The sequence below is a fragment of the Falco rusticolus genome, chromosome Z (assembly GCF_015220075.1).
Source record: "Falco rusticolus isolate bFalRus1 chromosome Z, bFalRus1.pri, whole genome shotgun sequence".
In the NCBI taxonomy this organism is placed as follows: domain Eukaryota; kingdom Metazoa; phylum Chordata; class Aves; order Falconiformes; family Falconidae; genus Falco; species Falco rusticolus.
Window position 1 is genome coordinate 31,378,760 of NC_051210.1, and position 26,839 is coordinate 31,405,598.

At 39.8% G+C, this 26,839-nt stretch overlaps 2 protein-coding genes across 13 annotated transcripts in view; one reads left to right on the forward strand and one right to left on the reverse strand.

The window, feature by feature from the left end:
* Positions 1–1,603: 1,603 nt before the first annotated feature.
* Positions 1,604–25,826, reverse strand: RNF170 (ring finger protein 170). 8 transcript variants are annotated; one of them, XM_037373055.1, is made up of 8 exons: positions 25,515–25,580; positions 23,305–23,388; positions 16,170–16,313; positions 11,488–11,563; positions 9,999–10,107; positions 8,899–8,972; positions 6,781–6,885; positions 1,604–5,168 (listed from the first exon to the last, which is right to left on the reverse strand). In XM_037373055.1, the coding sequence occupies exons 3-8, from the start codon at positions 16,304–16,306 to the stop codon at positions 4,899–4,901; spliced, it is 771 nt and encodes a 256-aa protein (XP_037228952.1). In that variant the 5' UTR covers positions 16,307–16,313; positions 23,305–23,388; positions 25,515–25,580; the 3' UTR covers positions 1,604–4,898. The 8 variants fall into 8 exon arrangements, with proteins under 8 accessions (XP_037228952.1, XP_037228956.1, XP_037228955.1 ...); XM_037373059.1 differs by having other exon boundaries at positions 23,334–23,388; positions 25,515–25,529; XM_037373058.1 differs by lacking the exon at positions 25,515–25,580 and adding an exon at positions 22,182–22,259 and having other exon boundaries at positions 23,305–23,394.
* Positions 25,639–26,839, forward strand: part of HOOK3 (hook microtubule tethering protein 3) — a 90,996-nt gene continuing 89,795 nt past the window's right edge. For all 5 annotated transcript variants that reach the window (XM_037373047.1, XM_037373052.1, XM_037373049.1 and 2 more), the window contains exon 1: positions 25,639–25,808. In XM_037373047.1, coding sequence (XP_037228944.1) covers positions 25,752–25,808 — 57 coding nt within the window. In that variant the 5' untranslated portion in view covers positions 25,639–25,751. The remainder of the gene's footprint in view (positions 25,809–26,839) is intronic.

A 26,839-nucleotide genomic window follows, 5' to 3' on the forward strand; every position in this document is an offset into this window, starting at 1 on the left:
TGTGTCTTTTACCTAGTATTAACATACATGAAGAGAGGAAAAGATATTTAAATGTTCTTATACAGGGTCATACAGTACCAGTAAGAGTAGATTGCACAACTAGGAATTTTCTTCAAGAGGACCTTTTTTGTTGGCTCCCCTCCACTCCCTTTGATTTAATTCACTCAACGAGCAGCCCTTACACCTGTCATGAAAGCTGCAGCAGAAGTACCCGTGCTGAGATCTGAGGTTACCGAGGCACAAGTGAAATGTATCTGTGATAGACTTGTGTGTGGATGCTGAAGTGACAAACACCTTACATGAGGCAATGTGATACAGAGCAGGGGCATACAGAGACTGAGCCCAAGTCGTAGTATAGGAAACTCAACTAACATCCTGCTTGCCTCATTTTAAAGTATTATTTATATAAATACTTGGATCAACTGCTCACTCCCTGAATCAAGAAAATCCTCAGTTTACAGAAAGCACTTTTAATTACCGCATTGTCTATTGGTGTGCTGCCCACATGGGAACAGCACTTGCAGCCCTATCCCTGCCCTAAACTTCTGCAGGTCCTGGGGCTGTGGGAATCATAGATGGGATGAAATTTAGCAGCTTCTTTCCCAGGTCAAAACCCCAGTGCTCACGAGAGGGAAGGTGGCAACCTAGGAGGATGTTGCATCTCAAAGGAACAGGGATAATGAGGGTTCCAGTATTGGTGACTAATGGGCAGTTGACTGTTTGGTTGGCAGCTGGAAGCAGAAAACCTACCTACAACTGTAACTGTACCACAGCTCCTCTAAGAGAGCCATCTACTCTGGTAGCCTTGGCTGAGGAACTCTCCAGTATTTAGCTGAGCTTCCCACAGCAAGCAGAGGCATCAGATCAAAGGACAAGCACATACCCATCAAACTTTCAACCTGATTTAATAGCGTCTTACCAAATAATTACATGTTTTTCCATAAACAGGGGAACCATGTATCGAAGCAGGCTACAAAGTTTACCTCTGAGTTCAGAAGACTTGGCCCTGGACTTTGCAGCCAAGACTTGTTGGACACTTTTTAGCAAGCATGGGTCACATCTTCCCGATGCCCAAGGGCCTTTCACTGCACAAATCAGGAAAAGCACAGGTCTGCAGCACAGGCCAGTCACATCTGGCTCTTCCCTACCCTACACCAACCTTCACCATTCCTGTAAACCTACAGGGACTATATGCAGTTTCTTTCAGTTTACTTCACTAACTGGATTCTCATTCACCTGCTTTTTGCTTTTGTTTGCTTGAGGATTGGTATGTGAAAGTGCTGATTAATCATCTGTACCAGTTTATCATCCTGAAAGCTCAGTATCTGTGGATCTGAAGGCACTGCTGAGGGAAATGACAGCTAATGCACAATATATTTTTGGGACTAAGATCTTAAAAAATGTTGTAATCCCTATAGCGGCAATGATATATATAAAGATGAAACCCACTGAGTTACCTCTGAACATTCTATTCACAGACACCAAGATAAAAGTTGATCAAGACTGTAGTACAGTTACTGCCAACTTTAGCCCAGGGAAGGGGGAAAAGGGAGGAGAAAGTAATTTCACACCCAGAAAGTCAATAAAATAAATCAAGATAATCTTACTTTAATAGCAATTTATTATTGTTAAAAGTAACAAGTAGGTTTAAATCTTTTTTGTCTTAAAAATCTATTGTAACACAGAGGTCACTGCTACAGTTCTATGAAACCTATGGCAAAATTGTATCCCCAGATCACACCATTCTGCCTCATCCTCACAGACATTAGTGTTGTGGGACACAAACAACACAGATTGTTCTGCACAGCACTTGTTATAAGGACGATCATTAGGCATGAAGATGCTACAAGTTATTCTGTAAGAGCTATTAAGTATAACTTTAGCTTTCCCTTTGTTAATATTGCTGGAACAATCATTCACAGAGTTTTTGGTAAAGCCATAAGAATCTTTCAAGAATAGTATTTCCCCCTGTACCTCTTCTTTGCTGCTGAAATTTTCCTTTTTCCTTCCCCCTCAGTGTCACAGCTGCCCCATGCCAGAAGACTAAACTGCAGTGATGTTTACACTCACTCTCCACACAGCATCATGTGTTTCCTTCACATTCAGAAGCCAGTGCTCAGCTGTAGCACTTACCTTTACCACTGCTACCAGAACAACTTGGCAGCGCACAGTTCAGAAATACTATGTGCTCATGTATTAATCTCCAGCTTCTTGGGAGCTCCACAACTTAAGTTAAGCTCAAGCTAAGTACCCAAGATAGCTAATTTACGGTTTGTTGAGATTTGTGTAAAGGAGCAGCAGCCAGACGCTGCAGGACAGGTGCATCTTTACGTTACAGCTGTTCACAAAAAGGCCTGAGCAAGTTATAATACTGTTCATCACTGGCTTGCAGGACCAAAAAAAGAAGTCTCCACAAGCAAGCACGCACATTGATGAAAAGGAAGGATGGTTCTAATTCTCACAAGCATTTCATGTGTTGAATTTAAACATACAATGTTACTCAATTTTCAAGAGTAAGCAGAAGCCTCTCATGTAATGTAGCAAAGAAAGAAACAGAACAGAAGTAAACTTTATACAGCTACTCAGATGTGGTTTGTACATCATTTCAGGTACACACGGTTTTTTCTTCAGGAGCAGACCCCTCAAATGGGTATTTCTGCATTATTTCACAGTAGCATGTAGAACTGGGGAGCTAAATGAAAACATCTGTAAGCAGCTTGAAGTACCTCTATATCCACTCTGGATTTAGAGAGTCATGGGAAAAAAAAGTATAAACAAAATCATAGAATAAACATATGAAGGAGGTACTAGAGCAACAAATTCTATGAACACACTCCAGTTCTCCAACACCAGTTCACACTCTTCTCTAAGCAGACCCACAAGATAAACTCCAGGAGGAATGGGGGTGTTAAATTTACTCAGCTGGATATCTTGGGGAAAAAAACCCAAAACAATGCTTACAGCAAACCTGCGAAATCCTGTCTTACCTAAATATCCTAAACTACTATCTTGCTTTGTAAACGTACCTAACAGTTTATGAATATCCCACGCTTACTCAATAATACCTTAATGACTTTTAACTGAGGTAGCCACTAAACCATCACCATACATTAGCTATGTCAACAAAAGGAAAAGCTCAACTAAGATGCTCAAGAACAGCTAGTTTGCCAAAACCAACAGCAGTTTCTTCCAAAAATGCCAGTTTCTGTCTTGCTTTCCTCCTCCCACCCTTGTTTCACTTCCTGTTTCTCCTTTTGCCCATCTCTAACAAACAGCAACAAGGAAAATTTAGCTTTCCAGTTAATTTGTAAAATGTCTTTGGATTTTCAAAAGCAAATTTTCAAATGAAAAGTCAACGAATGTACTTTTATGTGTCACTTAAAGCACTGACACTCAAGGACAATCTCCAGCCCCAATGACTGACATGTCAGGTGCTAGCTCTATTGTCTTCCTGCACATGCCTAGGTGCTAAAAGCCATGGAAAGACTCTTGCATGGGCAAAAGACAGTTGTGAAAAGGTCCCTTTTATTTTGTCTCATCCCATACATGCAGACACGCAAAGAATCATCTGTCTAATCACTGTCCTTCAAGTACTCAGGAAGTTAAAATAAAATGGCAATTATCATTCCTGTAGCTAAGAAGTATATAGATCTACCATACCCTTGATGTTTCTAGTGGCATTCACTTCTTAAAATGAAGATATTTCCAACTTACATCTGTAGCTATGATAGCCTAAATTAACATTCACACACACAAAAAAATATCAACTTCAAGGATAATTAATACCCTGGTATTTTTTAAAACATTTCCAGGATTCTTTTGTGGTCCCTTATCACAGAACTTTTTCAAGATAATTCAGAATTCCCTCTACCTACATGCAAATCAACCAAAAAAACCCATCACTAACAAATCCCAACTGAAAATTAAACACCCCAATATCTAAGTTGTTTAATATTTGTATTGCAGATGTACATTCTGGTAAAGTTCTGTAGTGTAAACGTTCAGTTCTTTCCTTCAACCACTACCCAAGATTTGAGGGTTCTCTCCATTGGCTAAATGCTTTAATGCAACTAAAGGAATGCAAACCTCTCAGTTCAGACACATTGCATCGACCCAAGCAGTGTAAAACCTCTGCTTTCAAGACACACACATACCTACCAAACGAACAAGCCTGAAAAGAAAAACCATGCCCCTATTAGAGCACTAACCAGTCTGGCATGCATGATACTGTTTTCCCTATCTAGATCAGACACTGTGTGCATATTCCCAAATATAAAAATAAAATTGTACAAATTGCATGCAACTGTACATAGTGCAGTTCAAGCAATACTGAGGTGTTCTCCTTGTTTTTGTGAATCCTGTGGACAACAGCAGACTGCAGGGTGATAACTGTAACGTGGTCCTTGGGTTTCTTCTTCCACACAGACACACAAAACCACTTTTATTTTCAAAAACTATAGCCCACAACCTGGAGATATTAAACAATTTAGTATGGTAACTGTGCTGTGAAGAATTTCTGAATTTCCTTATATGTGTCTAGATTACCCAAATGGACTTCTTGTTAGAAGTCCTTTACTATGACTCCTTTTTCACAAAACACACACCAAAAGAGGTGCCTTCTGCTTTGATTACTTATAGTTGTTCATCAGGTGGAAGTAGATGAAGGTAGTTTATTACATCTTTAAACTAACCTCATCTTTATGAAACATACATAATAGACAAAGATTCCAGTTAAGCATCACCACATACTAACCCTTCATATTTGTGTAAGATGACCAGTCATGAAAGTGTAACTACTGAAACTGTACACAGGTGCCTTGCTAAATCATACTTATGCTACAGATCTCTTTCTAAAACCTTCCACAACTGCCTCTGCATTTGGGTCATTTTTGTTCATTTCACCTATTCAGCCGCTGTGTTACCACTTCTCGGTACATGATAGAGATATAGATCAGCAGAAGAAAAATAACAAAGAAATCATCCAAGAAACCCAGAATTCCAAAGAGGGCTTCAGGAAGAAAATCCAGAGGTGAAGCCAGGTAGAGCAAGGCTCCAAGCAAGCAGAGGAATATTCTGATGCGAAACATCCAGAAGAGGCCACCAACAGAAAACATCTCTCTGAAAGCATGCCGCAATAAAGTGGGCAGATCCATAATTCTTTCCATAATCTATGAAGAAAGAAAGCTAAAGTTAGCATTTTGCTTTAGCAACAGATTCACACTAAATGGGTCTTTTTCCAGGCTGAAGTTTCTATTACTACATTACAGCTTTGGAATCTGTTAAGTTTGTAAGAATTAAACTAAACCAAGATAAGACAAAACTTTCTGGATTTAGTTTTGCTGGGTAAGCAGGTTTAGAATATATAAATTTTCAAGAAACAGTCAAACTATGTTATTCTATACCATAAAACATACATGTAACTCACTACAAAATACATTGACATCTATTAAGAAGGAAAAGCAGTGACTACTAGAGTAAAACAATTGACTGAAAAAGTGAGAAACAGCAAACAGGTTAACTGGAGTGAAAAACAACCAGGGATTCACATAAGCTTCCAAAGGATGGATCAAGCTTCAAAGTAAGCTAAAGAACCTTTAAGTGAATCCATCCCTGACTCCTTTCCATTTTTCTACAATGAGTCTGTCATCTCAGTGAAGCAGAAAATACTCAGTTTTTTGTTGTGAGGCATAGGGAGGGGTGAGCTTTAACATTTTTTTTTATACTGGTTCCTTTTTCTCCACAGTCCCGTGACATTAAATGAGTTATTGCCAATGCTGAAAAGTTCCCTAGAAAGGAATTTTGCATGTGGTTAAGGCAATACACCATGTATAAACCAAAGACAATTTATCCAGTCTGATTAGGGCTTTAATGCAGGCTTCTGGTGTGACCTCTGATTATCAGGGACGACACAGAGAGGTCTGATGGAGCCTGAAAGGTAGTTTCAGTCTATTTTGGATCAAAAGAATAACTGTTTCATAGTTTAGAACACACAAAAAAAGAACTCCAGTCTCACACCTCTTGTGTCTCTTTGGACTGTAACTTTTTCTTGCTAACATTTTGTCACTTTATCCAAATTGAATGAACAGATGAAGAGAAGCGGGGAAGTTACTAGTATGCAAGTGTGCACATTCCACCTGGCAAATCACAGAACTTGCACATACAGGACAGGCTCACAAGGCTGACTTTCTAAAGTTCATAGCACTTCAGCCATCTCTTAGCTATTTATAAAAAAAATTATCCTGTTTTCTTCACTCAGAGAGTAGAATAGACTGTCACAAAATGTAGGAGGAAAATAAAAAAAATCAACACCACATATAGCTTGAAATCTAAGGCAGGCATGGAGTAGAACTTCACATTCTTCTAATCAATGTAAAAAGATCAACCAAGTCAATATCCTTCCTTGCAGGTCATGTATTTCATTAAGTATTTTTACTGACTAACTATTAATCCTTTCAAATTAACAAGTCACAATTAAAAAAGAACTTAACATGTGAACAGGGAACTCAAGGCTTATTACCAGTTCTCACTCACAATAAAAACGCAGGTTTCCATACATTTTCGCAAATTACAAATAAATATTTTCAAGGTCATGGGTTTGCCCTAACTATATAAACACAAATTTCTCAAGGAAAATGTGCGTAGTCCTTAAGCATCACAAAGAGAAAATCCATACATATCCCAGGGGGGGTGAAAAGACAAGGCAGGAAGGGCAGATCACAAAAAATGCTGTTAATCTCCCCCAAAATCACTGACTTCCACCCAAATTTACCCAAAACTTACAGATCTGGGCTGTCCTGAGAATCGCCGATTGTAATCATTAACATCTTGAAGTACTTGGGTTGCACCCTGCTGATCTTCACCAAAGAGTGGTAAGAACAGTGTTACCTAAGCACAGCAGGGAGATTTTGTTACATGTGCAGCTGTCTTTTAAATGGAGGCATTGTGAATTATAAATGAAAATGGTAATCTCCAGTTAACTAGAGAACAAACTCTGTTTTAGTTGAATATTTGGTCGGAAAATAAAACAAAAACTACTAACACGGATACTGCTGCTAAGTTTTAACAAATTCATTGATTACAATTCTTTACAGTATATTAATTTTGAAAAAATGTTATTAAAAATAAGAAAAAGAACCCTCCTTCTCAGACAGGCTTACAGGAAATTTTTCTGAACACCAAAATGGTTTCGGAAGTGGGATGAATGATCTGGAGAATAAAGTTAATTTACCAAATTATTCTCGTTTTGTTTCTTAAACTGAATATAAAATAAAGCAATCGATAAGGCAATTTTTTTCCCAACTTCAGAATGGCCTTGCATTTCAGCAAACAGGCAGCAAATTCACACTTTTGCATATGGATATTCATACCAAGACCAAGGACAATAATACTGAATAATGAGTTAAGAGGAAAAGATCTTCAGCTCTTTTGTAAGCACAGAGAATTCTGCTATGTTCTTGTATTAACTTTCATGCAAACAGAAAAACATGGAAGGTCATATTCACATATATCTTACGTTATCTTTCTGTATATGAGTTTCTGAAAACTTAAGACTTGAATTTGGAAGTGAATCTGATATAAAATTCAGGTTATCATAGGAAACAGAAAATGCATAGCACTTTAAATTATTACAATCTCCAAAAGCTCCCTCTGTACTGGCCACTAAACGTATACCTGTGCAGTAGTCACATTTAGGAAATGACAGCAGGATTAGATCTACATTCAACTCCCAGCCCTGCCACAAACCTTCTGTATGACTCATGTTGTTCACGTGTACATACTTCCAAACCCCGTTTATAAATCAGACCTTATTCTTACTTCATAGGTGAGAATGAATGCATAACCATGCAAGCAGTGCCACCCAATTTACCTGTTACTCAGACAAAGAAGAATATCTATTTAAGGACAGACACTACAACAATCGCTTATTTTCCCCTTTTCCATCTTCCTCACATTTATGTTTTGTGTCACCCTCCTCACTGGCCGCACTCCAAACCTATACTCATTCTTCCTCAGTCATATCTATTTTTCTTTCCTTCCTCTGTGTTGTCACAGTCATTTCTCCTGCTGACTCTTCCTCAGTCATATCTATTTTTCTTTCCTTCCTCTGTGTTGTCACAGTCATTTCTCCTGCTGACGCACACAATCAAAGCAGGATATAATGTATGGGGAAGGGTGTGCAGCACATTATATAATTAATCAGAAGTTACTAGCTCTGTAGTTTGTGCACTGTTAAAATAAAGATGTACTTTTGTTAAAACACACACTGTAAGACTCAGATCCTAAGTGTTAATGAGTTACAGGGACATATTTCAAACTGACAATGTAAGTTGCTCTGCGTAGGAAGTTAATGCTTGCTCTACAAAGCTCAAATTAATAATACATACAAACTAAAAATAGGGACAAAATAAGAAATTGACATGGGTAGGTTTTTTTGGCAGGGAGAGAAGGAAGGGAGAGGGTACTTCTCAGAAGCCAGCAGTATACTGCCTACTGGCAGCCCTCCACAATAGGCAGGTCTTTCAGATGCAAGTTCTGGTAAAGCTATTATTTAACATCCCAAACAGAAAGAGGCATAGTTGAGATCTTAAGATTTTCTGTTTTCATATACTCCTTTACAGAAAAAGGACTTGAGTTACCAGCGCTGTTCACTTAAATTTGAGTTGTAGAAACAATCTGTACTTCTTGAGCCATTTGGCAAAGCAAAAAGTTTAAAAACCACCCTTAATGTTCACCATCTACACTTCACATACCCATATTCTTTCAGTTTCTCAGACTTATTCTGTCAGTTTCACTACTGCAGTTCACATGTAAATGCTTTTTTGGTAAGTTATATTAGATATATTGGTAAGATATATTAGATAGCCAAACTATCAGGTCCATGATTACTTAAAATATTACCGTTTGTCGGCAGATTGGACAACGGATGGCACCAAGCCATGAGCCATACCTCCAGTAGGCAATAATACAGGAACCTGATGAAGGTAAGTTACAGACATTTAAGCTTCTGAGTTGAAACACCCATTGCATGAAATAGCATCTTACACACCAAAGAAAACAGCAGAAGTGTATAAACAGTTAGGTTAAACTATTTTTTTCTGGTGTAATTTTGTACATGGCATTAACTGAAGATTCCAAGAACCAATGTGTTCAAATTCAATGCTATTAATGAGAAGAATCCTGAATAGGTTCAACTGCATCATTAATTTTAAGGTATTACTTCTGAAAAGACAGAAACCTTCTTAATCATTAACTGAAAAAGCAAATAATCAAAAATTTTACCAGTTTAAAATCCAGATGTCACAAAGATGTCAAGAGATGTAAAACCTATCCTAAAAACCTGGTTTTATTATCACAGTTTCAACAGATGAAGAAATATATAAAAGTCTGAGTACTTTTCCAAATTTGTAGATTCTTTCATTTAAACAACCAGGCACAGATGCACTATATACTCCATAGAACTAGGTGAATGCAGTTAAAGAATCCTGCTGGGAACCTGAAGGCGAGGAAGCGAAATGGTACATAGAGCATTTATATTTAAGTTTGAATATCTGAGCCTAAAAAAAAAAAAAAAGGCAAAAGCTTTAAGCATTGTGAACTTAGTCTTAATTTTTCAGGACTTTCCAGAGAAAAACAAATCTCTGAGATAAAGACAATGCAAGCAGAATTTTTTACTCTTTCTAAACCAGTTATTTTAAAATTATACATTTCCAAATGTTTTTCAGCCTCTTCACTATTTTTCTTTCAGATGCATCTGGAAATAAGTTATACTCTGTCCTTGACATTTTCAAATTAAACCGCAGTTCCAGTCCTGATAGCATAGGAAAAAACTGCAGCACAATCTCGAAGTGACTGTTTATTTTCTCAACAATTTATTTCTAATGCAGACTAGAAGATAAGCAGTTAAAAATTGAACAAAGTTTTGCATTAGGGTGACTGTACTAGTGCCAGAAGTTTGTATTTCTGTTCTATCTTTGCAGCTTGGGATTTTTGTTGCTTACCACAGAAGAGGTGTCCACAGTTTGTTTCTATAGGAAATGTAGCCTGTTGCAAACAGACTGGACAGGACATATCTGTATAGAAGCGATGTCTGTCACCAGCAGAAGCATCCTGTTGGAGCAGAGGAAAAATGCAAAGTGTTAGATACTATTTTTACATGTCTATCGAGTTTTAAAACAAACAATAAAACCAGTGTTCATTTAGTAGAAGTCAAACATTCAAATGCAAAACTATGTGAAATGAAAGCAAAATATATTTAAATTCAAAAATCAAACATACTTAAATGCAAAACTGGGTGCACTAATCAAGTTCTTGTGACAAACACATTATTTTATCTTCAGCCGTTACATAAGTATGTGCTTCAATCAAATTAAAGACCACAAAGAAAGAACCTCCTTGGTCCTTCACGTTAAGTTACGTTATGCATGCTGAAGCATGAGTAATTCAGATTAAGAATGGTACTTTGTTATTCCAAGTAGTTTTGTCCATACCCAGGTAACTGGCATTGCTCACCAGCTGCAGTATTTCAAGTTCCCAAGTGCAAGCATAGACATCAGTTTGTGTATGTCACTGCCATAAAATTGTTTTTTCTCATGTTGCCATATTTATTTTGCACACGAATACGCACTGTAGTTAAAAATCTGTCATTATTTTAGGAAGTATTATGATGAAAGACTCTTCTCAATACTCTCCAAAAGTATGGCTTTTCAGTCTAGGGTTGGGAGTCAGCAATTTCCAGTAATGTGGCCTAGACTCTCCCATCCCCTCCTCTACATGTAAGAGCTGGATGCAGTCATAGAACCATAGAATGGTTTGGGTTGGAAGGACCTTTAAAGATCATGTAGTCCAACTCCCCTATCATACACAGGGACATCTGTCACTAGATCAGTTTCTTCAAAGGCCCACCCAACCTGACCCTGAACACTTCCAGGGATGGGGCATCCACAACTTTTTTGGGCAACGTGGCCTAGTGTCTCACCACCTTCATGTAAAAAACTTCTTCCTTACGCCACACCTAAACCTACGTCTCTCAGTTTAAAACCACTGCCCCATGCCCTGCCATTAAAGGCTTGGATAAAAAGTTTCCCTCTGTCAACTCTGTTGCCTGGGCTCTTCTTGTTGTGCCATTGTTCCACTACACATAGTTTATCAGTCTAAACATCTAACCTCTGTCCTGTGGCAGCAAGCTGTACTCCAGATTTCCTTTCCTTTACCACTAAGTTCCCAGGAACACTGCAGGAAGCACACAACAAACACACTCCACCTTGTGGCAAAAAATTGTTTTAAAAAAGAACCACCCAAATATTTAATTTTAATTACTTATCAATTTTAAAATGCCTACATTATCTCATTACTTGATAAAGTTCAAGGATGCCTCTGTACAGTAAGTAAGCTTCCATAGCTTTCAAGACTAGCTTCTTCCAGAATCTCACAGAAGTCTACTCTACCACAAACCAGGCAGCTGAACAATGCCAACACTTAGCACAGCACCTGCTCAGTTTGAAGCTGCTGACGAAGAGCTCGCACTAGCTCTTGATTTTCTGGGTGTATGTTCTGATGTTCATTTCTGTGAAAGGAAATATAAGCAGTAAGAAAAACTGAACGCTGTGACCCAACACTGAGAATTATGAAAAAATACTTGTACAAAGGGCAAAAAAAATCATTCTTTCCTGCTATAAAGCATTTTAAAGGAAGTACACAAATAATTAAGGAAACAGGACATTTATTTTAGATCCTAAATTACTCTGGACATTTAAAGTTGTACAGCAGCAAGATTTTTCAGAGACTCCGTAATCAATCAAATCATGTTAAAACTAGATTTTAATCTGAAAAAAAATTAAGCCATTAACCTGCAAAAAAATCAAGTTGCTTGAAAGCTTTTATATTCCTCATGCAGAAATATTTTTGGTCTCCACTGCTAGTTTTTGTACTGTTGGTCTACTCACAGATATCTTATTTTTTCACTCACTGCTTAAGTTATAGAGTTGAAACCCCCTAATTATTTCACTTTTATCTGATACATGAAAGAGTAAGGCAGAACATTTACATAAGACTGGGTAGACAAACTCTTAGATTTAGAACATTGAATTTATGTAACTATCAGCAGACTGGATATAAAAATAAATCACTCTTTTTAAATAACTCTTTAAAAAGAAAGATTCTACAGGCAAGAAAACTACAGGTTAGAGATGCCAAGGGGAATCACAGGGAACAGATTCACTGAAGAAAGGAGGCTGGATATTACAAGTTTGAAATTCAAAAGCACAACGGGAACAGAACTGGAATTAAAATCGTGCTGACAACATTAAGAGGTGCTGAGTTACAATCAACATGAGCCCACAGCATCGTATTCAGAACTGAATTTTTATGCTTTATTTATTCATACGGATTTCTCTGGCGATATATGCTGCTCAGCACTGTTGACGTCTCAGCTGGATTCTGTTCTCCATTTTGGGCTAAATGCATAAAAACATGTAGAAAAGTTGGAGGAAGTTCAGAAGAGTAAGAAGGATGGCCTACATTTTTTAAACGTTAAGAGAAAGAGTGAAGAAATGCCAGTTCATACAGCAGACTGCTCATGGAGAGAAAAGGGGACAGGATACGGCTTCATTCTATAAATATGAGCAATTATTTCCCACAGTTATCTAGGGTTGGTGCAAAAAACATTTCTAACTACTAAATGTACAAAATCAGAAAAGGTTACCTCAGGGTATTGCAATCTATCTTTGACTAAAGTTAAATCAAAAAACAGGTTGCACTGCTTCCAGGGATGATCTAGACAAACTGATCTTCTGTCAGAGCTGAGGGCTGGACTGGCTGAATTTTTAGGCCATTTGCTTGTTGCAGTTCTATTTACATGATTTCCTCAACGGCTCTAGGAACTGCAGTATTTTCCTTCATTTGATGTGGTCAATCATAATACTGCATTACAGATATCTTTTAACATTCTGCCTCCTTCATTCTTTCTTCAGAGGAACAGACAAACCCCATATTTTTCATACCAATAATTACACGGTTATCTGTAAAAAGTAAATTTATTTAACACTAGTGTGGGTGACATATGAAAATTTAATGATGGGAAGCTTACAGCTGGGTCTCAAGAGTCAGATTTTGTGGATGTTGTCTGTCATATGTGTTATACATACAAAAGTATTTTTCTGTTTAGTTGCTACAAATTAGCATATTTTGCACCTTCAGTTCGCCAAACTTTGATATATATTGAAATTCAATTTGAATCACACACATGTGGAAGGTGTGAATTACAAGCCCATTTATTCTGATTCCTTCATAAAGAACTTACTGCAAATTTGCTGCTTAAGTGTTCATTTATATGACTTCAGTATCACATACTACATTGAATATATGAGGGTATCTGTGGAGCTGTAGAGGTACGCTATGCACATCTGTCACTTACGCATAAGATGCTGAGGTAGCAGAACACTGCGCAATGTCCAGGAGGGGACAGACAGAGCTTAAGACATATCCAATTCATAACTTCCTTCATGTAATTATTGTGACAAAATAAATGAAAACTACTATGGTGCTATGTTAATTACAGGCATTATCAAACACAAGCCAGAAAGAAATAGTTAGGTGCAAAGACTTCTAATTTCCCCATTTCTGAGTGTTAGCACTCCATAACTTGAGGAAAAAGGTCCCATGATGTGGAAAGATTGTACTATGTATCACAATGGGCTCCACCAGAGTATCAGTATCAGAAGGAGGAAGGCTGCCTACTCATTCAGTGTGCAGTCTCACGCATGGAAAGGGAGGGGTGGTACTGGTGTGGGCTGGTGTATCACCCTGTGCAATGGTGGCCATTGTTCACTTCCAAGGATTAAAATCTCACTTCTACTGAAAATACTGACTTGATCTAATAATCAAACAACATGATGGAATAGAAAAATGAGAGGAAGAGATCTAAATTTGCAGATTCTTAAGCATGGATTAGGTAAGTCATATTAGACAAGTAAGGAATCTCTGATACAAAACACTGGAGGGTCAGGCTCCCTTTAATTTGTTGCATGAACTAAATTTTTACAGTTTCATTTATAATGTGATAACCTACTCACAAGTTTAAAAGATGATGGAAAAAATCTGGCTGCATTTTATAAAAACTTATAACTCAAAGACATACAGGTTTTGCAAAAGTATCTTCCAGTGACTGAACAAAACATCTGCAATGTAGTACATACATTAATTACTGCTAATAGGTTTCTCCACCAAAAGCAGAGAGGCCTTCAGCTCATGCCCTGTTCTGATGTCTCATTGAGTTCTCCCTTCTGGAAACAAGTACAGCAACCATATCCCTTAATAGTTCTTTCCATGTTTCACTTCTGCCCCCTAAAAATCTACTGCAACGCTGCTTACTTTCCCTTTTTATTCAGTTCCTGCAACCTTATTCATTCCCCTGAACTTTCTTTCAGGTATTCTTAGCCTGCACCTGTTCCTACTCAACTTAAGTATTTCAGATGTTGCATACAGAAGTGCGGCTGGCAAAGAGACTGGGTTAATAGACACAGTACAAGGAACACACAGACCACTGTATGGCCCTAAGTTAACTACGGAAGAAAATACTCCTTTTCTCCTCCACTTCCCCTTCAGTGCCAAATAAATAAAAATTATTATACTTCTTGTACTGTACAGGTTTTCTACTGTACTGTGCAGATTTTGACGGAAACAATACAAAGCAGGTAGCAGAAAAATACTGCTGAATACAGACAATTTCAGAAGGTACCAGAAGGCACAGTGGAGAGCTAAGAGGATGGTGATAGAACTTCCAGTACTCAGTCATACAGTGCAAAAGCAAACAAGCTTCAAGACTTCTGAAGTATGAAAGCTTTGTGTCCAAGTGAGTTTGCCCCTCCAGAAAATAAACCATCAGGACATGTAAGAGGATCCACAAACTTTTTACTTAGCTCATTACACTGTAGAGGTAGCTAGTAACTGGCCTTTTCTCCCTCTCCAAGTAATCCTTCACCACTGATGTATCACCCCCCCTGAACTCCAATCCTGAGTGAATTCCCACTACTCTTGCCCACTGCTGACACTTGTTCCATTCACTTTTCTTCCATGTTCCTAACTTACTTTCTGTTATGAAGTTAAAAAAAACACGTTTAAACAAAACACTTAAAATTCAAGTCACAAATGCTAAAAATGTCAATGTAAAGGGTATAGAAAGCATAAGAGAGCAGGGGGGAAAAAAGGCACTCTTGCAGCCATTTCAGTAACTGGAAGAGCCTTAGAAAGAAAAACAAGGTGAAGTGCGTACATTTCTCAGACTCCTTTACTGTCTCCTTGGTCCTGAACAGCAGCACTGCCTGGCAGACCAACCAAACTTTCCCACTTCTGGTTTCTTTTGTAGCTTGCTCTCAAATGTCTCCTACCTCACTAATATTTTTCATATGGACAGACCCTACTTGGTAAATTCCATAATGCCAGTGCATCATTAAAACTGAGTTCTCTTAGTTCTTAAAACTCTTCTGTGTTCAGAAGTCTACAGACATCCATTAAAAAAACCCCAGCATATCTGAAAGCTCAGACATTTTCCCAAATCACACAGGCTAAGGTATTTGTTAGGTTGTAAGGAAAACCTCTGAAATGAAAAACAAGCTTTGATTACTTGACCATAAAAGCTACTGAATTATGAACTTAAGCATTTCCTTTACAGAAAGCATATTAAAATCCACTGTTTTCCAGCATACTAAATTATATACAAATCAGTCAATCTATTCAGGTTTGAGTTTTTTTGGGGGTTTATTTTTTTGGAAGGAGACTGCAACTAGACTATACATTAGAGGATTATATCCAGTCTTGATTGTAGTGTCATTATTGGCAAGCCTGTACTTTGTAAGCAGATATGACACACCAGCCACGTAAACTGTGAATTCAGCCATGTTCAGTCTTAAGGAATGATGAACATTATTCAGTTTGATCATATGAAGACAAGGAAGAGTTAAACGTCACTTTTGAGAAATTAATTATTTCATTCTAACTGTGAATTAGATTATGAAACTCTGCCAAATAATTAAACAGAGTAAGTGATCAAGCAATCTTTTTTTAACGTCACAAAATCACAGTTGTTTTATATACCAATGCAAAAATTTCTTGAGAAAGTTAAAATTTTACATATGCAGGTATGTTGATTAATTCCTGTCAACATATTCTCTCACCTTAAAAGCGTATATACCAGAGCAGCAATGAAAGTGAAACTGAGCACAACTGCCACCAGTACCTGGTCACTTATTCCTTCTATAACTGAATCATTATCTAGCTTCAAACTCTGAACTTCCGCTTGGTGACTGGCCATCACAGCTCTAAAATGTAAAAAGAAATATATAAACATACACACACTTTTTGAACAAGTTACAAACATGTATACAGATGTATTCATACACACAAATTCCTGAAGCAACAGATTAGTCATTACTGGGGGAAAAAAAACAGTAAAAGAAAAGGGAACAAAGGCGTTTTTACCAAACGTTGAGCTTGCTGCAGAGGACTGCAAAACATTTGCCTTGCGCAGTGGCAAACAAGTCTTAAATGACTGTGCTGTGATTTGAAGATTTTTTTTAAAATATCAGGTAGATACTTTACGTGGGAGTCTTTACCAGACAACTTGCCTAGGAATAAGTCACTGTTGAATTCGACATATTATAAGGACAGTTAATTTAAAAAAGGTGTAATGGCTCTGCATTATCTAGAATTTTAGCTATTACATGACTCATCATTCCTGCTAGGCTAACATAACATAAGAACCTAATTTTCACCACTTATGTGAAGAAACAAACAAGGACATTTGGGGTTTAGCTGTTTTTTAAGGGTTAAATGCCCATTTGGATACATAGGAATCACCCAATGCACTTCATATTTTATCCGTATTTTCTAAGCTTTACCATCTTTCAGCTGGAAGGACAGGAAAAACTTGAAAGAAAGAGTATTATCAGGCTTCCCTAGTTAGATAATTTATTTTATATTAATTTCATATATGCAACAAGCAGAATGACTTGCCAACACTAACATTTATTATCCTACAGCTGGAGACAAGCAAAATAAAATAGTTTCCAACACACTGCTAAATCACTGCTGTTTTAAACAGGAAGTGAAATGAACCACAGATGTGGATATCATAAAACCAGGAGAGTGACATTAACTTGCAAATGACCGAAAAGTCATACTGAAGCTGTGTCCATACACAAAGTATTTTTCATACAGAGCTGAGAAAATTTCAGCATCAGTTTATGAGGTCAGGTAAGACTGGTACCATTCACTTTACTTCCTAGTCCAGTGTGCGTGCCTTAAGCTTGCAAACTTTCATCAGTGTTTCTCTACTCCACAGCTCATGTGTCATTTTTTAATTTGAGCCTTGCTGTCTAGCAAACATCACTAGACACTGTCTGGCCCTGAATTAATTGCAAAACTGAATGGAACAAGTCATTAGGATTTTAGTGGATACCTTTAATGACTACCCTGGCAAAATTTCAACATGTCAGTCTACCGCTAATAATTTGGAAAGATTAACTTCTCCCAAAGGTGGAACACCAGTGACTCATCAAGAGTAATTTTTAAAGTAGGTCAATATTGACCAAGTTTTCATATATACTAAAGAATAAAAGACTAGATCTTTGTGGAAAGGTCTTACATAGGAACAAGAGCCTATACAAGGAGTTACAGCATTTCTCTGTGTAGCTAGTTACACAATTACATTGCTATAAAGGCATGAGGCTAAGGTGTTGTGGAAGTTTTCTGAGAAGCAGTTCCTTATCACTGAGGATCTGGACTGGTAGGTGTGCTGTGATGCCTCCCCAGCTCAACATTCCCAACCTGTATGATTTATTTCTTTGCATATCCAATCCTGGAAGAAGCTTCTCTTTCCTTCAATACAACATTCTAGGAAACTAATGTTCCATACTGTGTCTCAAGCAGCGTGCTTGTATCTTTAATTCCTAAGACTTATCTCCTTAAGTACTATCATTAGTCAACTAATTTTTACTATGTCACATTTATTTCTGGGTTGACCACTCAGTACAAAACTAGAAGGAAGTGCCAAGGAACTACCGTGTGATGATTCCTCCATTGTCCTGCATCAGCTCTGTTAGAACAGACCAACATGCTAATAACAACTACATCACATTAAGTATTCTGCACTTCTTTTCAGAAATACACGCTGTGGCAGAGACATGTAGATGATTTAACTGCACCTTTGGAAGGCAAGTGTTGCTCACACTGTCACCTGAAAGGCTTCCTGTGTCACTGCTTGCTTGGTGTGCTCTGAAGCCAACACAGGAATTGTCAGTATCACACAAAGTTAACTCGGTTTCCCCGAACAGCCTTCAAGACATTCGCTCTAGAGCTCCCTCTCCCTCCCTGCATGATCCTTGCAACAGCACTCTTAACCCTTACCTGCCTACCGTTAATAGCACTCAGTGCATCTGTCTGCCTTCATTTCTACTCGCGCACTCTTTTTGAAATGCCAAACTATGGTGCCAATGTTAGCAGCAAAATATGTATAAGAAATACACAGATCCTCACCTTCTCTTCCTTCCCGCACATAATGCCAGTTACTCGTATCTACTTCACCCTTTTGATTACCACATACCACTTTCTCGATAACCATTTTCACACAAACTTAAGTGTCCAAATGAAACTGCACAGTCTCTCTGGCTACATAAAACACCACTCCCTCAAAAGCTTCGTATTCATCTACATATCAATACTGACAAGATGTACAGAGAGGGGAGTGGAATCTCTGTCTCAAGTCTTTCTCCCAGCTTCTTCTATTACTAATTTCTAAGAAAATGGGTTACCAATGCTTAAGGCTCATGTTAATGATTTAACTTACTTGCTGCTTCTGGACAGCCAACAAGTGCTAAGCATATTCCCCTCATTACCTCTAGCATTTTTTTTGAATCAGACCATTGCACAGGAGGGCTGACATGATTTGTCTAGACTACAAACTACAAAGACAAGAGCTTCACTTCGAAAGACCAATACATACTTTCTCAGAACAGTCATTCAAACCTCAGAGACAGTAACAACCTCCTTCTACTCTTATCCCTGGGCTAGCACGTAAAAAAAAGCAATGGCTACAAGGAGAACACTGCTAAAATACACTATTTGAAAACCGTCTGACTGGAGGAAGGAATTTTCTGATCTCAAATCTGTTTTGAACACTTTCAAACAAAATACCTAGAACTGCAAGCTCGCAGTTCATGTTTCTTCAGGTGCAACCACAACAGCTAATGAACATATCTGCAGTGGTCTGAATGTGTAATAGATTGGCTAACAGTCCTAGAATAGTTGCTAGGAATCTTGCCTCCCAGTGCATGTGTTTTGCAGTGATGCTCTTTCAGTTGGTACAATTAATAAGCAGGATATAGGAGACTTAATTCTAAATGATGTAACGATGACCCTTCAGTCTTCAGAGACATCCACTGATAACGACTAAGCGTATGCCACAGAAGACTTCCAGAACCAGACTTTATCACAAAAACCTAATCTTTCCTAAAATAATAACCACTAATAATTTTATGTCATTTAATGGGAACTTTATGTGGTTTGTATTAAATTCAATCTTTTTATGCTGATCCATTACATTTGTCTCATTATGCAAAAATAACAGTATTTCATCAACCTTTTCATCATATTACCCTTTTCAGATCAGCATCCCACACCACAGGCTTTTCAGACATTATCGTTAAAGCGGGTCTTTCTTCTCTGTAGATTTATGCTACTTCTGTTTCTTTTTAAAATAACAAAGAAGGTTTGAATATTTTTAATGCTGTGGCTCTATTTTTTCACACAAGAAATTAATTCCTGCCTATACTAACTCTCTGAAATTAACACCAAAAAAGTATCAAATTAATAGAATGAATTCAGGAAAAAATAGGCAGTAATTGAAAACAGATTAAATTTTGCGAATTCATGTTCGGTTACACCTAGGATTTTTTCTCCTTTTAGCCATTTAACAAGAATAGCTTCCTTAATTGAAATGATAACCCCACCCTGTGTTCCAAATAAGGGGATGAAAGCCAAACCACACTTAATGACACTCACATCAGAATTGGAATTTATACAATCAACTTCGAAATGTGAAATGTATTAGTTGCAAAGTTTAAAAATCTGACAAAAATATTAGGCCTTTTTCCTACATCAAAAGCAACAACAAAAGAGCCCAGAACTTAATTTCCAGTTTCATTTAATCTCATCTTTAAACTACTGGCTCTGGCTTGAAGTAAAACAACACAACTGCTCAGTAAGGGGAAAAAAAGATGAATGACTCTACTGTTCCTCTTGGGGTAGCTAAGTTACAGGTGGACTTTGCAGCAACAGTACTTAAACTGGGATCAGGTTTATCTGCATTAGGATTCTTGATAGCTACAGAATGTGAAAAACATCAGACTAAATTGTCCAAAAAATGCTTGGAAATAGAAAGGAAGGGAATTTAGCATTTGTAAAAATCACACCATTTTGTTTGTAAAACCCATCACAGACTAACCATGTGAACACAAGATCACCTCATTTATTATCAGTTTTTCTGAGAGTGATCACTGACAGAAAGCAATGCTAAGTTACTTACATTCCAAGTAAGAACCCACAGGCCTTAGAAGTTACATTTCTCCCTCTGTGGCTACATATAAACAATGCATGCAAGTTTACGGGGGTGGGGGGGTGGGGGGGGGTGGGGGGGTGGGGTGTGCTAAAGAACCATAATGAGAATACTGCAATTACAATGTCTTTTATTCTTGGAAACTCATACAGATCACATGTGAGGGCATGAGGAAATACACTAGCATGGATGTACTCTTTCTTCATTTTTCAGATTTGAAAAGTATTAGGAAAACTTTCAACATTCAACATACTGCACAGCTAGAACAATGCCCCATGTCATGATTCATAAAGAATGAAAAACCACCCTGTGTTTGCCATGATACACTAAACAATTGTCAGCTATCCAAAGTCAGAACATCCCCATAGATTTCTTAAGGATTTGAACTTTTCCAGGTTTATCAGGGAAGTACCACACACTAATATACTCTCAAAACCAGAGATTTTAGGACCCACTACCAAAGGAATATACAAGCATAATGAAAAAGTAGTAAGAGGCTCTCTTCAGGGCTGAGAAGTAAACAATGAGATAACGCACAAGTGATACTGACGAGATCCAAAATTAATAACCAAGAGCAACATTTCATTGACTTTGAGAGCATGGTAGAATTTGGTCATCAACTGAAAGACATGTTGGATAACAATGTGTCATTGCAGGGATGAGCCAAGAGTGAACCAGACAACAAAACAACTGGGTTTGGTTTTTTGGGTTTTTTTACTTCATCTTTTCAGTATTTTCTTTTTGATGCAGTACTGACAACCACCCTCCGTGCTTGAAAGAAAACTGTAAAATTAAGACAGTGGTGGTGGGCCAGGGTGCAAGTCAGAGCCTGTAATTCCTTTTGCCAGTTGTCTTTTATCAGCAGAAGCATTACCTCCCTCCTTAAAAATACTACTTAACTGACAGGGATCATGTGTTTCCCAGGATAAGCTAATTCCTCTCCAATTAGTAAAATATTATGAGTCATATTTTTTTAAGAGCAAAAAGGCTTTAACGCCTTAAATTTTTTTTCCATGATAAAAGGAACCAACAAATAAACAAAGGTTTCATTTTTATCAACAGGTCTGTAATAAAATTGACCTGCTTTAGGTAACAGAAATCAACTTTTAAGAATAAAATAAAGTAAATTTATTCTGTAACCCACCCCTTGCATGCATATAAGCTTACATTGAAATATCTAAGGCATACATATATTCAGTGTTTTTCATTTAAGCGAAGAATAGAAATAAATCCCCCAAATAGACAAATTCTTAAATGTGGGGCAATAATTGAGACCTCAGTCATCAGAAGTTATTCAATTACTTCCTGCTTCAGAGTAGCAACAGCTCATGTAGCTACTGTCAGTGGTTGAGAAAAGGACTTTATGAATGGATCTGATCCAGCAAACTGGATCCTTGTTGGAGGAAAATGCCAGATCAGTGCTACTGTAGGCTGTACACCTAATCTTTGTCCCCTGTATAGCCCAAACCAGGACTGCAAGCGCAGTCAGCTGATAAATGCTAGACAATAAAAGTTTAATATTAGTAAGATTATGCCTGACAGTTCAAACGAGCTTTTTAGAACAGGAGACCCTGACCTTTAGAAGGCTGAAACGATGGAGATTGTCTATTGTGATTACTCAGAACTGGGACGTACGGAACCTGAAGCAATCATCCTTGAAAGAAGAAGCAAAATAGCGAGGTGATCAAGATACGGAACAACTTGTGAAGCCGACTGTCAAGATAGGAACTGATACTAGATTTATTGTGGAATCAAGAGATTATGTAATGTTTAGGTAGATACTATAAATATGTGACTGAAAATCTTGTAAGCTTGTCACTCTCTGCAGAGGTGACCCAACGCTGCTGGACCGATTAAAACATGCAAACCTAGAGTAACCCATAAGGGTTCGAGTCTCTTCTTTTACATCCTACAGTTATTTTTTACTCTCCTTCATGAAAAGCTCAAGGGTGTGCCTATTTTGCATTCAGAAGGGGTTAAAACCAGCAGGCCTTAAGCATGCATGACAAACAGCAAATGGATAAACAGCACTAAAGACTCTAGCTGAAGTTAACTAGCCTGAATCAGCTGAATCCTAACCGGTACACTTTATCCATGTACTTCAGTGTACTAAAGCTGGCCTTTGAAACAGCAGTGCAGACATACCTAACATTATAAAATACATATAAGGGAAGTGGTGGATGGTGCACTCAGAAAAAGTGGTTTTGAGGAAACAGGATTTGTTAGCTTCTCATTTTTTTGAGCATAGTCTAATTTGAATAAAGCACACACAATAACCTCTAGTATTAAGTATCTCCATACATTTCAAAAATCAGGAGGAGACCACCCAAAGGGCATATTTACTAAGGGAATTAAAAAAGAGTAAAATATAGCAACATACGAATTGACAAGATAAATTCTGTGACTTTTGAACACCTTACTAGGATTTCAAGCAGTCTGTTAACACAACATTATGATGAGTTAGCAGCAACCTTGGAGTCACAAATCAGTTTGCCTGATACAGCAAAATTAGAGCCAAACTCAGCCATATCATATTCAGCTATCTCTTCACCATAAACCACTTTTGCTTTCAGGAGTACACTGACTACATTTATAGGCATGCATGCTCTTTGCAAGAGAAAGGAAAAAGCCTAGAGAGTCTTGCCAAAACAGGGGAGAGGGCCATTTCAGTAGGCAAATAATCATTTCGCTGAATATACCTTAAGAACTGACCAGCTGAGGCACTTGCCTGGTAAAACAGGTCTCTGCAAAGTCTGTCAGCACTTGCTGAGGCACATTTTTTCCTAAACAGAAAAAGAAAAAAAAAAGAAAAAAAAAGAAAAAAAGAAAGTAGATGTTCTACTTTTGCTGGTGGGGTCATGCTTTGCAAGTTAAAAATACTACAGATGCAAACTCCAGATGTAATTCTGTAAGGGAAAATAATCCCAAGTTACTACACATTCTACTGTGAAACAAAGTCTCCAATCATTTTCCCCATGAGCCTGAAACTATGTTGATGGCTTGAAGCAAAAAGACAAAATCAATGGTCTGTATAACATTAATATTTGAACTATCTGTCTGGGTGACATGCGACCTGTGTAAAACAATCTCCGACAAAATTTTCCACTGCTCTGTAAACCTAAAACATACTGAAATGTATACAGCCCTAAAAAAAACCCAGGGTAGAACTGAATTCATATGGAGTTAGGAAGATGAGAAAGAGCCTGCCAACACTTTCAGTTTGGATATCTGACTTTTCTGATCAGACAGGAAGAAAAAGGAAATAGTCAATTATAATGTTTACTGGAATATGGTAATATGTCAGCTAAGAATGAAAAGGCTTTATCTCTCTTTTAAGAAAAGTACCCAATAATTCTTTACTGCAGAAAACAATGCTTCCGTATATAAATTCATACCTAAAACAGCAAGACAAAAAGTATTATTGTATTTGCTTGCATCAACAAAATACAAAACATAAGCTACACACCATGACAACAGGCAAAGCAGCATGGGAAATGGGTACATAAAGGAAGATGTGGCAGAAAGCCTTAAACACTGAAATACACCTGTGAAAGCATTGTTTGTCAGAATAAGCACATAGCTTAAAGTACACCTTAAAACTTGGAATGAAAAGTTACAATCGCACAGCTTACATAGCTTTCTAAGACTTTTTAACCCATTCCTCAGTGTAAAAGCTACCTTTAAATGAAGGCAGTTTGAATTCATATCTTAAAAATGAAAACAGCAGGTTATACAACGAGATCAGTAAGAAGGTACTTTAAATGGAAGAAATTTAGAATTTTCCTAGCTTTTACAACTTAATTCAAAACAGGTTGACATAAAGGAAAACTCAGATTTTGCCCATGCTACCAACTTATTTAATGGAAGAACTGTGAGAAATCAGGAAGAAAGCAGCAGTTACCACAACCCTTCCTTTCTTAGTTGTTTATCTAATCCTCAGCTGTTACCAGTACACTGTATTGGCTAATCCATATTGCTGCACATCATGACAGTTGCTAACAGGGAACTGTACAGCTTACCACAACACCTAACAATTTCATTGTAAACTTCGGATGGCCCAAAACTCAACTGACTACTGAGGTGTTCCTTGAGCTCTTCAGGCAGTCCCTCTGCACCAAGATGGAGAGCTACTCTGCCTGGGGCAGCAAGGACACATAGCCCCTCTGGTCACTAAACACACTCCTCTTAGAGATGAGAAATTAATCGAATTACGTGCAGCTAACGCTAAATAAGTAACTTTTCTCTTATGTTAATTGTTTTTTACTATAACAGAGAGAAAGTTTATGTCATTTGCTACTCCAGAAAGAGAAGAGCCTTGTATAGGCTGCTCATTCCGCAAGCCAAGCTGTATTACTAGCAAAAGCATCCTCACCAGCCAACGCTACCGAGGCCAGGGGACAGCCGGGGCTCGGAGTGCCGCTGGACGCAACTCCCGGCCCTGCCCGAGACCCTCCGAGGCAGCCCCTACCCGCCACCGGCCTGCCGCCGCCGCGGGCACACACAGGCGGGGAAAAACGGCCAAGCCCGTGGGGGGCCGTGCCCCCACCCCCAGCACGCCTCAGGGGCACCAGCGGCCTACAGGGGCCCCCACGGCCTGCGCCCCACGTCGTCTCATCACGCCTCACGACAGTACCGATCCCCAGGCACCGCCGCCTCCGGCAGCGCGCTTAAACACCGCCGGGCCGGGCCGGGCCGGGCCGCACCAGAAGGGAGCGAGCGACGCGGCTGACGCCCACGGCGCTGCTCACGCCCCCCGAGGACCGCGCCCCCCCCTCCCCGCCCCTCGCCGGTTGAAGCGGAGCGGGGGTGGGGGAGCCCCCCGCCGGGTCGGGCCGTGCCGGACGGAGACCCCGCCCCCGCCCCTTCCCCTCAGCGGCGCGGGGCGGGGCGCGGCCCCGCGCGGGGGTACCTCAACTCCCGGCGCGCGCACGACGGTCGCCACCGGCCGCGGCCCCGCCCCCGCCAGCGTCGCGACGCTGCGTCGCGCTTATCCCGCCCCCGCGCGGCGAACGGACGGCGCAGGCGCGCCCGGGTGGGTCTTGCCAGGTCGCTCTGACGTGTCGACGCCAGGGCACGGCCCGGAGCGGGGCGGGCGCCGGCGGTACTGGCCTGGCCGCGGCCGTTGGCCCCTTTGGCTGCGCCCACCATGTTCAACGTGTCGAGCCTGGAGCGGGCTGAGCTCGGGGAGAGCCTCCTCACCTGGGTAAGTGCCGCGGCCGCCAGCCCCCCGCCCGGAGCTGGGCCGCTCGGCAGGCACACGGCTCCGTGCGCCGCCCCGCCGCCGCGGCCCTGCTCCGGCGGGAGAGGGGGTCTCGCTCCGCCTCCCGAGCCCCTGCCCGGGCCGCACCCTGCCGCTCGGGCCGGTTCCCGTTCGGCCGGAATCGGCGGAGCCCTGGCGGACCCGCCCCGCCTCGCCTCGCCCAGCCGCGGCGGGGCCGGCGGCCTAGGGGCTGCGCGGGGTGGGGAGCCCTGCGCCGCCGTGGCTCTGCCTCTGCGTGGGGGGAACAAAGAGAGCGGCGCTCCGCGGCCCGGGCGCACGGCGGGGGGTGGCGCACCTGGGCGCGCTTACCCTGGGCGCGCTTACCCCGGCCGCGCCCCCCGCCCGGTCCTGGCGCTGCCCGTGGTTTTGAGCCTTCCGCCGGCCCGCGCTGCCTCGCAGCGCCCCGTGTGCCGGTGCCGCGTTTTTCAAACCGGCCGGCTGCGCCTCGCAGCTCCCTGACCAGAAACTTTATTTTCGTCTGTTTCTTTCTCTGCATTTTTAAGTAGTACTTGAGCCTCGAGAGGCAAAATTCACCTTTGCGGTCGGAGATAATCCATTATCAGCCTAAGAATTCTTTTCCTGTTTTGTCGTTCGGAGCTTGGTCCATAAACTTTTCGGGTTTTGCAGCCAGCATGCAGTGGGCATTGAAACTGGGTTTGCAGCTACTCCATAATTTCAGCAGTGACTGTAGCATAGCTATGCAACTTGTATTTCTGAGGCAGCTTATTTATTGGCTTGCTGTTTTGGACCACTGGATATGGTTTAGGGGCTGGTTTTTTCTTTTGTTTTGTTTTTTTTCTCTCACTCCATCACCAAAATTGGCAAGGAAATACCCAGTACATAAAACCCAGGAGTACAACTGATTGTTAAAGAAAATGAGATTTTCTCTTACGTGTTTAGTCAGTGCAAGGCCGGAGCTTGCCTTGTTGCGTCTGTTGCACAGGAGCTAAACCTGTGATGGTGATGAGTAAGTT